Source organism: Cherax quadricarinatus, chromosome 46 (assembly GCF_038502225.1).
Source record: "Cherax quadricarinatus isolate ZL_2023a chromosome 46, ASM3850222v1, whole genome shotgun sequence".
NCBI lineage: Eukaryota > Metazoa > Arthropoda > Malacostraca > Decapoda > Parastacidae > Cherax > Cherax quadricarinatus.
In genome coordinates, this window is record NC_091337.1 from 17034291 (window position 1) to 17049425 (window position 15135).

The 15135-nt window shown below is 36.6% G+C and overlaps 1 protein-coding gene across 1 annotated transcript in view; it reads right to left on the reverse strand.

Annotated features, from left to right (window-relative positions):
- Nucleotides 1–1102: 1102 nt before the first annotated feature.
- LOC128696716 (C2 domain-containing protein 5-like) overlaps nucleotides 1103–15135 on the reverse strand; it is a 156553-nt gene continuing 142520 nt past the window's right edge. Inside the window, 6 exon segments of the mRNA XM_053788089.2 lie at nucleotides 1103–1787; nucleotides 6288–6434; nucleotides 9245–9370; nucleotides 9556–9812; nucleotides 11345–11561; nucleotides 12523–12735. Coding sequence (XP_053644064.2) covers nucleotides 1698–1787; nucleotides 6288–6434; nucleotides 9245–9370; nucleotides 9556–9812; nucleotides 11345–11561; nucleotides 12523–12735 — 1050 coding nt within the window. The 3' untranslated portion in view covers nucleotides 1103–1697.

Here is a 15135-nt window from a genome sequence, read left to right on the forward strand (position 1 = left end):
TTGTAAAGCCTCAAAACATAAATAATGAACAGAGGAAATGTTAGTTTAGTTCTAGGAATACCTACATTGTTTATTCTGGACCCTATTTTGAAATTGGAATATTTTGAACTTTGTGTTAAATTGGCCAAATTAAAAATTTCCGATCACTTTAATTTGTAGTTGAAACAGTTGACTTGGCGATTTCTTGTGCTCAATCGATAGAATAAAAGTAATACTAGTGAAATAGCTAAGAATTTGGTTGACTGGAATAATGTAATTGGCCTAAAATGGGAGTCAAAGTCGGCAAAATCGCCGATTCGTAAATATCGCTGACACATCAAAATTCGCGAGAGCATAATTTCGTCAATTTTCCATCAAATTTCATACTTTTTGTTTTATTACATTCACAAAAAGGTTCTCTACCATTTCATAAGAAAAAATAATTTTTTTTTTTTTTAAATTCTTGGACACTGGGGCACCACTTCAGATTTGGGCCTTGGACCCTGAAGGGGTTAATGAGTGGAATGGTCTACCTAGGTGGGTTATCAAAGCTAAAACCTTGGGTAGTTTCAAATTTAGGTTGGATAAGTACATGAGTGAGAGGGGTTGGATTTGAGAGGAACTTGCATGCGAGTAAATAGAACTGTCAAAGTTTATTGCTTGGGTAGTGTTTATTCTGTTGGTGGGTTGGATTTGTGTAGGACCTGCCTAGTATGGGACAACAGGCCTACTGCAGTGTTCCTCCTTTCTTATGTTTCCATGTACGTCGAAAACTACTACATCAAGACTGATGGACTTATAACATCATCTTTACCTTGCCACTACTTCTCTTGCCTCCATATCTGCTCACCACTGTATTCCACTGAAGAATCCTACGTTAGAAAAACATTTCGGAAACAAAGATACTAACTACTACACGTCTTCTTCATCTATCTTTGAATATTCTTAAGTCTTTCTAACTTTTTATGACAAACAAAACAAAATTGCCATATGTATTGAGTGTATGTGTGTTTCAGTTACTAAAACATATTTGAAAACATTATAGAATGAAATTGGCCATGTAACACTTAAAAGTTGCTCAAAACAGTCAAAACTTAAAAATAATTCAAAGCACATAAAAATCAGAGTTCTTATAACTACTTACAGCTACTTGCATTCATAATAATTGCTTTATAATATCTTTAAATTTGTTTAGAATTTCTTATAACTAATGAAAATACTTAATCTAAGGATAATACTTTGTCAACCTTAAACCCAGATTAACAGGCCACCAGTAACGTTCCCTGCCCAGTTTTACTAGGGAGCTTTCTTTTATAAACATATATTTGTATTATAAATCTAAAGAAAATGCAAAGGGGCATTCTCAAGACACTGCTTGAAAACAAATTAGTGAAAAAATGTACCAAAGAGAAAAGCTGTAAGGTATACCCATACTGGGGATGCCTAATAATAAGGTCCACAAGACCAAATGCTTTATTTAGTGTACAGTGGATTCACTATACATTAAATGTAAGATGCTATCATTATACCCATCAAAAGATATACTCCTTATAATAAAGATATTCCTTCAACAAAATTAATGACTATGAATCTGTTATTATATTAAATGTCTTTAAAAAACTTTTAATAGTGACAATTTCCTAACCTGCGAAAACAGGATTACTTCTATAGTGATCCACTAAAACAGACATTTGTACCTAGTGAAGATTGCTGAACCATTACTCTTCGGCAGTGCCATCATGCAGTGACGCACCTGCATTGTATTGTACTTGCACTACATCACCACCAACATTGATCAAACACTGACCCTGAAACAAAAAAAAATGTTAGAAATAGACTGCACTACAAACTTATCTGACAGCTTTAAGCAATGCATACCCATACTGTGCCAATAGTCAAAAGATTACAGAAATGGAAGGTGGTGCTCAACCTTAAAGAATAAGTCACCACCTATAAGGGACTAAATTTATTACAGTTTATATTCAAAGAAAAATGTAATACAGTGGTCCCTCAATTATCGTCCGGCTCAATAGTCGTCCCTTTCGTAAACCGTCACTTTATTCTAGCCCAAACGTTGGCTCGCAAATGGTCGGTTTACTCGCTAAGCGTCCTTCGTCCGGGACGCATACTCACGCTCTGAGCCGCCTCGGCTTCCCTTCCCAGCCAGTGTGCCATTGTTTACCAGTAAGCGACGGTCCCCTCACTTGTTCATAAAAAATATTTCACAATATTCCATTCATTTTAGTGCTTGCAAGTGCTAATTAAGCTACCATGGCTCCAAAGAAAGCTCCTAGTGCCAAGCCTTTGGTAAAGAAAGTGAGAAATACGATTGAATTTAAGAAAAAAATCATTGAACAATATGAAAGTGGCGTTCGTGTGGCCGAACTGGCCAGCTGAGGAACTGCAAGAGCTTCAGCAGGAACAGGAACAGATCGCAGCTCAGAATCTTGCTGCAGAGGAGGAGGAAGAGAGATGGAAGAAGGTGCCTTCTTTAGAAATTAAGGAGATTTTTGAAATATGGGATAGGATGGAAAGATTTATGGAAAAACATTACCCTGAGAAGGATGTTGTAAGCCATATCGTAACTTGTACAATGACAGAGTCTTGGCCCATTTTAGGGAAGTTTTAAAGAGATGCCAGAAACAGAGCTCTCTGGACACTTTTTTTGTGAGACAGGACTCCAGTGACTCTCAAGCTGGCCCAAGTGGCATTAAGAAACAGAGAAGAGAAGTAACCCCAGAAAAGCACTTGGTACCTGAGGTGTTGATGGAAGGGGATTCCCCTTCCAAACAGTAACTAATCTAATGTCTCTCCTCCTCCAGTCTTCCATACACTAAGAAGAATCACCAATAAAGGTAAGTGTTATGCTGTTAATGTTTCATTCATCATGTCCCATTGTATTGTTTATGTACTACATCTATGTTTCACGTAAAAAAAAATTTTGTTTTAATACTTCTGGGTGTCAGGAACGGATTAATTGTATTTACATTATTTCACCCTGCCTCGGTGGGAGACGCCCGACTTGTTGAAAAAAAAAAAAAAAATTATTTCTTATGGGGAAAACTGATTTGAAAACCATCTTTTTCGATAATCGAAACACTTCCAGGAATGGATTAACAATGATAAATGAGGGACCACTGTAGTGTATCCAGTGAGACTAGATGCGAGGAAAGAATGGAATTGGACGAGGTCTCACTATGGATAATGAAGGTGGATAAGACTCTCTAAAAAGCCACTAACAAAGATCTACAGTAGAATATTTTGAAGTACACTACCAATATTTAAAGATGACAGGCAAAATATCCTAAATTAGAGATCAGTATGCTTGACACATTTAACTTGCGAGGTATTAGAGAAGACTATAAGAAAACTTAAGACAATCTGAATAGAATATGATTCACCATGGACTAAACATTGGCCCATAAAAGGAAAATCATGCATTATTAGTTTTGGAGTGGTTGGCGTTATTATTTAATAAATGTATAGAAGAAGGTACGGTACCTAGGGATTGGCAGAGAGCATGCATAGTTCCTTTGTATAAAGGCAAAGGGGACAAAAAGAGTGCAAAAATTATAGGGGGATAAGTCTGTTGAGTATACCTGGTAAAGTGTATGGTAGAGTTGTTATTGAAAGAATTAAGAGTAAGACGGAGAATAGGATAGCAGATGAACAAGGAGGCTTTAGGAAAGGTAGGGGGTGTGTGGACCAAGTGTTTACAGTGAAACATATAAGTGAACAGTATTTAGATAAGACTAAAGAGGTTTTTGTGGCATTTATGGATTTGGAAAAGGCGTATGACAGGGTGGATTGGGGGGCAATGTGGCAGATGTTGCAGACGTATGGTATAGGAGGTAGGTTACTGAAAGCAGTGAAGAGTTTTTACGAGGATAGTGAGGCTCAAGTTAGTGTGTGTAGGAAAGAGGGAGATTATTTCCCAGTAAAAGTAGGCCTTAGACAAGGATGTGTGATGTCACCGTGGTTGTTCAATATATTTACAGATGGGGTTGTAAGAGAAGTAAATGCGAGGGTCTTGGCAAGAGGTGTGGAGTTAAAAGATAAAGAATCACACATAAAGTGGGAGTTGTCACAGTTGCTCTTTGCTGATGACACTGTGCTCTTGGGTGATTCTGAAGAGAAGTTGCAGAGGTTGGTGGATGAATTTGGTAGGGTGTGTAAAAGATGAAAATTGAAAGTGAATACAGGAAAGAGTAAGGTTATGAGGATAACAAAAAGATTAGGTGATGAAAGATTGGTTATCAGATTGGAGGGAGAGAGTATAGAGGAGGTGAATGTATTCAGATATTTGTGAGTGGACGTGTCAGCGGATGGGTCTATGAAAGATAAGGTGAATCATAGAATTGATAAGGGGAAAAGGGTGAGCGGTGCACTTAGAAGTCTGTGGAGACAAAGAACTTTGTCCTTGGAAGCAAAGAGGGGAATATATGAGAGTATAGTTTTACCAATGCTCCTGTATGGGTGTGAAGAATGGGTGATGAATGTTGCAGCGAGGAGAAGGCTGGAGGCAGTGGAGATGTCATGTCTGAGGGCAATGTGTGGTATGAATATAATGCAGAGAATTCATAGTTTGGAAGTTAGGAGGAGGTGTGGGATTGCCAAAACTGTTGTCCAGAGGGCTGAGGAAGGGTTGTTGAGGTGGTTCGGACATGTAGAGAGAATGGAGCGAAACAGAATGACTTCAAGAGTGTATCAGTCTGTAGTGGAAGGAAGGCGGGGTAGGGGTCGGCCTAGGAAGGGTTGGAGGGAGGGGGTAAAGGAGGTTTTGTGTGCGAGGGGCTTGGACTTCCAGCGGGCATGCGTGAGCGTGTTTGATAGGAGTGAATGGAGACAAATGGTTTTTAATACTTGACGTGCTGTTGGAGTGTGAGCAAAGTAACATTTATGAAGGGGTTCAGGGAAACCGGCAGGCCGGACTTGAGTCCTGGAGATAGGAAGTACAGTGCCTGCACTCTGAAGGAGGGGTGTTAATGTTGCAGTTTAAAAACTGTAGTGTAAAGCACCCTTCTGGCAAGACAGTGATGGAGTGAATGATGGTGAAAGTTTTTCTTTTTCGGGCCACCCTGCCTTGGTGGGAATCGGCCAGTGTGTTAATAATAAAAAAAATAAGTTCTGCATTACAGGATGATAGAAATAGAGCAGTGAAGATAAGGGTGAACAAAATGTTGAATGTCATTTAATTTACAGTCTTGTAGGAGATAAATTTACAAGATGGAAAATCAGGGTGGAAAATGAGTACAAGTACTCAGCTGGTTATAAAATACATCACAAGAAGTCATTGTAAATGAGATGTAGGAATGAAAACAAGTAAACAAATGGAGTTCCCCAAGGCTCAATTTTCAGTTCCATGGGGAATTATTAAAAATGTTCCCCAAATGATGAACAAAGTAAACAAATTACCCAGAATTATAGCCGAACTGTGCATTAGGATTTTTTTTATTTTTCAACAAGTCGGCCATCTCCCACCTAGGCAGGGTGCCCCAAAAAGAAAGAAAATCCCAAAAAAGAAAATACTTTCATCATCATCCAACACTTTCACCTCACTCATATATAATCACTGTTTTTGCAGAGGCGCTCAGATACGACAGTTTAGAAGTCCATCCAAACTATCGATATCCTAAACCTCTCCTTTAAAGTGCAGGCATTGTACTTCCCATTTCCAGGACTCAAGTCCGGCTAAACGGTTTCCCTAAATCCCTTCATTAAATATTACTAACTAATAATATATACACTGTAGAACTCCATACATATTTATTTTCTTTATACATGTGACTGGAAAGTTTTGGAAAACTTAACAATAGATACACCCCTTGAAGAAGGTGCCTTGATGCTGGTCGGGGCTCTCTTGATCCAAGAAACTGGGCCTATTCTCCATCTATATTTTTTATTGGTTAGCCAGACTTGAGTCCTGGAGCTGGAAAGTACAGCACTTGCACTCAAAAGGAGGGATTTGGGATATTTGCTGTTTAGAGTGACATCTAAACTGTCGTATCTATGCACCTCTGGCAAGACAATGATAGTATGAAAGATGCTGAAAGCGTTTCTTTTTTGGGTCATCATGCCTTGGTGGGAGATGCCTAGCATGTTAAAAAAATGGGGAACTATTATAGGTAATTTGATTCCATATCTCTACCCAGTGGGAATAGGTATCTTATCACACCAGAATTCTATAATAAAACACATTAGCAATATTTAAACATTTAAAAGAGATATGTAAATTATTGGAGACTGCATGCACTTGTCTTGATTGTGGGTATGAAGGACTAATTTTAAATACACATCTTATTACTTGCCTGATTTTTGTAAGGGTTATGCAGGAGTACACACTCAGACATGAAGTAAGCAATCATAGCATTGCCTCCCAGAGCTGCAACATGAGCTCGCACAAGTGCCAGCACCTCAGTTACAAAACTGCCCATAAAGCCACTCAGACCACCACTCTGTACACAGAAGGTATTAATTTTTTTTTTTTTAGTCTTCCACTGCGAGATCAAAACATAATAAATGTCTAAAAGTACATTTTCAAATAAGAATCATAGACATTTATCAATGAAAAGGTATATTACATTTGGACAGAAAAAAACAGAATGAAAAGGATCTTCAGCAGATAAAGAGGGTCTTTCAGTGAGGCCAAAATAAACAGATCTCCATTCTGTTTTATTTTCAGTACAAGTGGGACTCACATTTTTGCCCATCTACATACTCATGTAAGTGAGCCAAGTGAAGATTGTGACAAAAATAACAATTAGATGGGGCAATATGAACTGTAAGAAAAACTCTGAATATGAAGATCCCAAGGCTTTACAATATCCTCCCATTAACCCTTTGACTGTTTTGGTCTTATATATACGTCTTACGCACCACTGTTCCGGACGTATTTATACGCGTAAATTCTAGTGGCTTCAAATCAAGCAGGAGAAAGCTGGTAGGCCCACATGTGAGAGAATGGGTCTGTGTGGTCAGTGTGCACCACATAAAAAAATTCCTGCAGTATGCAGTGCATAATGAGTAAAAAAAAAACTGACCGTTTTTTTAGATTAAAACGCCGACTTTGAGGTGCATTTTCGTATAGTATTTATCATTGTATTCTCATTTTCATGGTCTCACATGATAAAATGGAAAACATATTACAGAAATAGAGATGATTATGACTAGTTTCACGATGAAAACGACCTTGAAATTGAGCTCAAAGTAGTAGAAATGTCCGATTTTTACCGATGTTCAGGAGTAAGCAAATCACACCACACGTCCAATACACGTCAACTGGGGAGTCTAATATTCTTTCACTAGTGCACTGATATTGTTTATACCATTTTTACAATAATGCAGTAGTCTGCATAACAGTAAATTTTGTATTTTTTGTATGAATAAAAAATCAAAATAGAAAGCAATAGTAATATAAAGGGGCCAAGAGACGTGACTAATGAACAGAGGATATGTTATTTTAGTGCGAAGAATGTCTACATTGTTTATTCTGGACCCTATTTTGAAATTGGCATCATTTTTAATTTGCGTGAAATTGGCCAAATTGCCAATTTCTGACCACTTTATTGGGTAGTTCAAATCGGTAAATAGGCAGTTTCTTTTACTCAACTGATAGAAAAAATGGAGTTCTACAGAAATAGCTATGAGTTTGGTCAACTGGAACAATGGAATTGGCCAAAAACAGGGCTCAAAGTCGGCAAAATCGCCAAGGTGTATATGTCGCCAAGACCGCTAACTTCGTGGGAGCGTAATTCCCTGAGTTTTCGACCAAATTTCGTACTTTTGGTGTCATTACCACCGGGAAAAGATTCTCTATCATTTCATAAGAAAAAATAATTTTTTTTTCCAAAAAATTTTGCAACATTGAACGGCAGTTTCAGAAAAGGGCTTGCAACAGTCAAAGGGTTGAATGTTAGAATAATTAAAAAGTGCTCTTGTAAAGGAAACACCACAACTCTATCGTATAAGGTAAAGTGAAGTCTAGAGAGTTGTGACTAACTGAAGATGGCTGAAAAAATAAAAAGTATGAGAAATGCTCTGAGTGCTAAATTAAATGACTTAGCTAAGATATAGCAAGTATTTTAAAATTAACTTAATTTTTGGAACAACATTTTGCAGTACAGTATGTCAGTGTTTATTAACCCTTTGAGGGTCGAGAGGCCCTCTCCCAAACTCGTTCTCAGGGTCGAAAAATTTTCGAAAAAAAAAAAAATTATTTTTTTCTTAGGACATGATAGAGAATCTTTTTTCGATCATAATGACACTAAAAGTATGAAATTTGATGGAAAACTTACGGAATTATGCTCTCGCGAAGTTAGCGGTCTCAAAGTTGGTGATTTCTCCCACTTTGAGCCCTATTTTTGGTCAATTCCAATGTTGCAGTTGACCAAACTCATAGCTATTTCTTTAGAACTCCATTTGTTCTATCGACTGAATGCAAGAATCTGCCCATTTATCGATTTCAACTACTCAATAAAGTGGTCAGAAATTGGCAATTTAGGCAATTTCACACAAATTTCAAAAGATGCCAATTTCGAAATAGGGTCCGGAATAAACAAGACAGACATTCATGACACTAAAATAACATTTTATCTGTTCATTAGTTACATCTCATGGCCCTTCTTACATTACTTTTGCTTTTCAATTTGAATTTTTATTCTCAGAGAAAATAGAAGGTTTTCTGTTATGTATACTACTGCATCATTGTAAAAATGGTATAAATGATATAATTATACTTGTGAAAGAATATTAGACTCACCATTTGATGTGTATATGATGCATGGCTAGATTTGTTTACCCTTGAACATCGGCAAAAATCGATCATTTTCGCTACTCTGAGCTCAATTTCAAGGCACTTGTCATCATCTCTAATTCTATAATATATCTTCCATTCTATCAAATGAGACCAAGGAAATGAGAATACAACCATAAATACCATACGAAAATACACTAGAAAGCCACTGTTTTAAACCAAAAACACAAAGTTTTTTTTTTCTCATTTTGCACAGTGTGTGTCAGGATTTTTTTATACTGCGCACACTGACCACACAGACCCATTCTTTCATATGTAGGCCTGCCAGCTTTCCACCAGATTTGAAGGCGCTAGAATTTAGGCGTACAGGTACATAACCAACCCTGGCTGCAATGACGTACTTGTACGTGACCGACCCTCAAAGGGTTAAAATGAACACAGCATATGAAATAATCTTGCTAAATAAAATAAAGAATACCATTATAATGACTGCAAGGTATATTAACAACTTACCTCTTTAATGCTAGTAGATTCTCTGATGAAGAAGAAGTTCAAATTCCCCAAGTGGCAATCTATACGTGCACCAGGGATGTAGGAAAGAGGAGTAATTTCCACACCATACCTTTCTCTTGGAGATAACTAGTGAGGAAAGAGCTTTGTGATTAGGTAAGCTATAGCCATCTGATACGCACTATATGGCAAAGGAACCTTCAAAAATTACATGATAAATTTTAAATACTAATAGTAGCTGTGCACATCATGTCAGTTTGGCCACAGGGAATCAAATAGTTTCAATAAATGCCAGGAATGTTAATAGTACTCACATGATAGTTTATATATTTAGGATAATTTCTAGATTTAGTTGATGACCTAGCAGATGATGCAGAAGAACTGATAGAAGCTGTTGAAGGTATAGAAGGTACTGAGGGCACTGGAGTGATTGAGACTACTGAATGTTTGGAAACCAAAGGCTGTGGAGGGTGTTGCTCCTGAGGCTCCTGCTGTTGGAATACTTTTGATTTTGAAATTTCTTCTCCTGATGGAATTAATTCCTCCATTTTGAATATCATTTCACCATCATCTGGATACAAAAATAAGAACTTTTCATTAACATTAAAAATGACTAAATATTTTGTGGCTCATGCTATCCTTATGCAAAAAAAAAAAAATGTTTTTTGAATAAAATGAAGACCAAATTTAGCATTAGGTTGTTTTAATCATGTTACTAAATAAGGCCAAAACATTAAAAAATAGCCTAAGTAGTAAGTTGGCAAAGAGCAACCACCCAGGGAGGTACTACCGTCCTGCCAAGTGAGTGTAAAAGGGAATCCTGTAATTGTTTTACATGATGGTAGGATTGCTGGTGTCTTGTTTCTGTCTCATAAACATGCAAGATTTAAGGTACGTCTTGCTATTTCTACTTACATTTAGGTCACACTGCACATACATGTACAAGCATATATATACACACCCCTCTGGGTTTTCTTCTATTTTCTTTCTAGTTCTTCTTCTTGTTTATTTCCTCTTATCTCCATGGGGAAGTGGAACAGAATTCTTCCTCCGTAAGCCATGCGTGTTATAAGAGGCGACTAAAATGCCGGGATCAAGAGGCTAGTAGCCCCTTCTCCTGTATATATTACTAAATTTATACTTTCATTTTTCCTTTTGGGCCACCCCACCTCAGTGGGATACAGCTGGTACGTTGAAAGAAGAAGATTAAAAAATAGAACAAAACAAGATAAAAGGAGCTTAAATTTAGCAAAGCAATGCATTCAATATGATTAACAAAATGATACTGATTTTTAGTGATTGCTTTTCATGCAGGAAAATCCTACAACTGAACACAGCATAACATAGGTCAATAACTACCAAAAGTCATGATTTGCTATCCAAGGATGTCTAGGATATGTCTTAATTCACATTCTAGACAGCAGTGACTAATGCCAGTGGTGATATTTGTAACATCTTTTATGTTTTGATGAAGAGAATTAATAAAAGGTGCATAAAAATAGAAGAAATGTCTTGACTCACTTGGAATTTACAACAAAGCACATGCCAAGGCAAGAGAGAATACTCACAGGTAGAACACCAAAGTTCTTTTATAAAATTATACCACATAGCAGTGAAAATGATGCCAGTGGTGATATGAACAACTTGTGTTGTAGTCTCATGAGGACATTAAAGAAAAGTGTGAAGAGCAAAAGAAAAATGCTGAGTACTTGCTGTGTTATACAAGAAGGCAAGGAGTCCCTGCCCATGACAAGAAAAGTTCTCTAAGGATATGGTAAAACAGATTGATTCATGTTGGAGTATGGCTGTGAGCCAACAACAAGCATTTAAAAAAAGACATGCACAGCAAAAGGAGACCCTTTTTATTCTGATATTTCACCTACAAAGGCTTTATTATTTGATGAAATCTCTTGTTGGTAAAACACTAATAATATGTCTGATTTGTAACGATGTAATTTATTCATGCTTTTTTTTTTTGAGGAGTATTGATAAGAGGCATATAATCATACTGTACATGGCACAGATCATCATCATTCCATTCTACAGTACAAGGAAATCTTTATTATATATAATATGAATAATGTGATACAATAATACCACTACCTTGTTTTGCCTTTTTAAGAGGAATATCTGATTGGCCTGCTTGAACTGTGGTGCTAGGTATGACAGCCGAGGGTTGTGTATGAACTGAAGGAGATCCTTGCCCAAGAACCATTCCAAGTAGACTAATTTGCAACTCATCCTCCTCAGGTAACTCCACATTTACTTGTAATCCAGCTATAATACACGGTGCCAATTTGCGAACTTTGAAGTACACACTCTGAAAATTATCAGAAAAAGTAATAAAAACCAAAATGATTTTTACAAAATCCTGGTTGGTAATGTATGCTGCCAAAAAATACTATAGTAATATCTAATATTTGTTTGAAGAGACTCAAATTTTAAGTATAATGAAAACAATGGCACAACAGAATAAAAATTAAGAGCCAGAAAGCGAGAGAGATATTTTTAATGAAAGTATTCCACCATTATGAGGAAAATTTTTGCTAAAATTGTAATGCTCAAATCTACTGCTGCAATTATTGTACATATTCTTCACTCCTGTCACTTAATAAGTACTGTCTAATCAAAGTTTTACAGCCATATTGCAGGGGTAGAAAAACCTTGACACCTGTTGCAGGTATATTGCATGTAAATTTACATATTTTTAACATATCAGCAAACTGGTGCTAATGCTTTTACAGTTTTTAAATCTGCTCAAAAATGCCTCTTTTCAAATGAGTTTCTTTATTTCCATGCTTTTATCATATTCTAAATTTCAAAGAAGTCTATAATAATATATACCTGAATGTATCTGTCATTTGCTGTCTCCTACAAGTATTAATTTATGTAAATTATTGAGTAACTAAAATGATGCAGGTCCTTCATCTCACATCTGAAGTGTTCACCTTCAGTGCACGGAACTGTAGACAAATTGTCTTGCTCTCTTGCCTTTCACTCGGCTTTATTGCCTTTTATGACATGCCAGACAGTATAGGAGATTCTCCCCTTAAGGAACTCAACTGCATAGCCATTTCCTTTTTTTCTTCATTCCTACAAAGCAATGTTTACTTACTCTACCCTAAGTAGATAAAGTGAATCAAAGGAAAAAAAACTGAAGGCATCAATATGTGTGTATAGTATATTTCATATGGTACAGTTAAAGCCAAATTATTCACTAAATAAGGGAATTATAATAATAAGCAATCCCATTAAAAAAATTTATCTGAAAATCTTTTTACCTGGAGAAGTTTATCAAAGTACTGGTTGAAGAAGTTGTGATTTAGTGTGGCGGGCACCTTAGTTCTCCACACCCGGGTAAACATTTGGAGGTTTGTTACTATTCTGTCTCTGGGCACACCAGGAGGCACTTGTGTGGTTACTGCCATTAACTGGGCAGGTGGGCAGCCCTCAACAAGAAGGCCAATCATTTCTGCATCTTCCATATCATCCAACTGAATTATGCAGAAAGAAAATTTTGAGGTCAAGGTTAATAAGGGTCATGTCTTGTTATTCTAAAATCAAAAATTTATGAGGCATTGTATTTTTTAATAAGCCTTAACTCAGGCAAAGTTGTCCACTCAACAAAGGAGTCAGGTGATACATCTTGAAGGAATAGAGCTCAAAGGAGTGACGACATAAGTAGGTAGGTAGTTAATATGACACAGCGGGCTTGGAATTGAAAAATTAATCAACATGGCTCTTCACTGTAAAAACAATAGGAAACAGATTATTTGTGAGAAAAAAATTATTCAGAGAATTACATTATACATGAAGAGGAGTTATGCAAAGAAGAAAAGTAAGGAAACAGCAGTAAGGGAGGTAGATGCAACTATGTGGTGAAAGGCACAAGATTCAACATTAGAAGGAAGGTCAGTGGAATTTATTGGAGAAATAGCTTTCCAGTGAATTACATCAAGAGTTTTGGTACCTTTCTCAGAGGAGAGAGCTGTATTCTAGACAAGGTTGGATGAGACTTGTAGTGTTGAAGCAACTGAAAAGTTAAAGATATTCAGAATCTGAGAATTTCCAACTGTGTGGCATGTGAAGGTACTTTTGGTGGTCACAAAAATAAGAAGTTTCCAAGACAAGTCAGAAATGACCTGCAATGTCTAAAATATTAGGAACCTCAAAATGAGTTAATAACCATACGAGTGTTGAAATAATGCATGGAAAAGCTGAGTTATATCACAACTGAATTAGATTATGTTGCAAGTGATCCTAAGAGAGATGAAATATCTGGTCAGATTAGGAGAATTAGGTTGAAAAATAAGCTTCACTGAGAGCTGCCAAAACTGAAATGTGAAGAGTACAAAGCTGAAGTGTCAGCTTTATATGTACCATAAAAAAAAAACTTTATTTAAAAATCAGAAAATGTGGAGAACTAATCAGAAGTGCAGAACACTGCAGCTTACAGAACATCCAAAAGCTATACCATCATACAACAAAGGTGAGAAAAAGCTGGTTATTCAGAGTCAATAGGAAGCAGGCTGAAGGGAGACAACTTTAAGTGTAAAGGTTTATGTCATATTCTTATCAAAACTATAACTCTATCCAGAATTACAACAAATGACTCAATGCTGTCATAAAATACAGGTAACAGGTAGTGAGGTAAGAAATGAGTCACCCATACTGGTAATCGAAAAAGAATATTAGTGTGTTCAAGATACTGAACAGGATAAACATAAAAATGTGATAATTTCTTTAAACAAATCTAAAGCTACACAAACACTACAAAGATTGCCATGTAATTTTGCAAAAATAGCTAATTGTGCCATTTCACCCAAGGGGTAAATACAGGCAGGCCCTGCTGTACAGCGCTTCACTTTACAGCAATTCGCTAATGCAGTGGTTTTCAATTATACCCATTCTTCATTTATTCAGACTTCCTACAATAAATATATTCAACAGTCAGTATAAACTAAGGATGAAAATATTTTAAGGTAAGTAATGTGTGTACTGTATATGCATCTTTTTAGGCCTAGGTTTATTGCTCACTTAATATATGATAGTATAAACATGTTATCAAGTTCTTCTATGCATTTGAAAGTGAAAAAAGGCTATGTTTCACTCTACAACGATTTTCATTTTACAGCAATAGTCCAGAACCTGACCTGCTGTATAAATGGGACCTGCCTGTATGATGAGAAAATGCAACAGAAAGGTGTAGGAGCCTGCACTAGTAGTAGACTTTCTCACCCCAACAAGGCTACTAGATATGGAGGCCATTAAGAAAATAATTACAATGATTTGCCTATTATCCAAAGATTTTAATCAAGGCTTTTTGGATAACCATAAAATCTAGAAAAAGGGAGACCTCAATGCAGAAACAAACCTTGTTTCTGAAGTCTGTAACTTGAATGTTTAACCCCTAAACTGTCCAAACGTAGATCTACGTTTTTTTTACATGCTTTCAAATGGAGAAAATCAAGGTCTGAGCGCTATGCGCGTAAATGTAGATCTACATTTGGACAGTTTAATAGTTAAGACAATGAACCTATTTCTTACAGTAACCAAAAGTATAATGATGCTGAGTCCCACACTAGCATCTAAGAACCTCCCTTCAGGTGTTAGGACCCTTGTAATGTTATTATTTTACATGCTTTCAAATGGAGAAAATCAAGGCCAGAGCACTATGCACGTAAATGTAGATCTACGTTTGGACAGTTTAATGGTTAAGACAATGAACCTATTTCTCACAGTAACCAAAAGTATAATGATGCTGAGTCCCTCACTAGCATCTAAGAACCTCCCTTCAGGTGTTAGGACCCTTGTACAGTGGACCCTCGCCTAACGAACGCATCGCATAATGTTAAATCCGGGTAGTGATACATTTTAATGCAAAAATTTTGCCT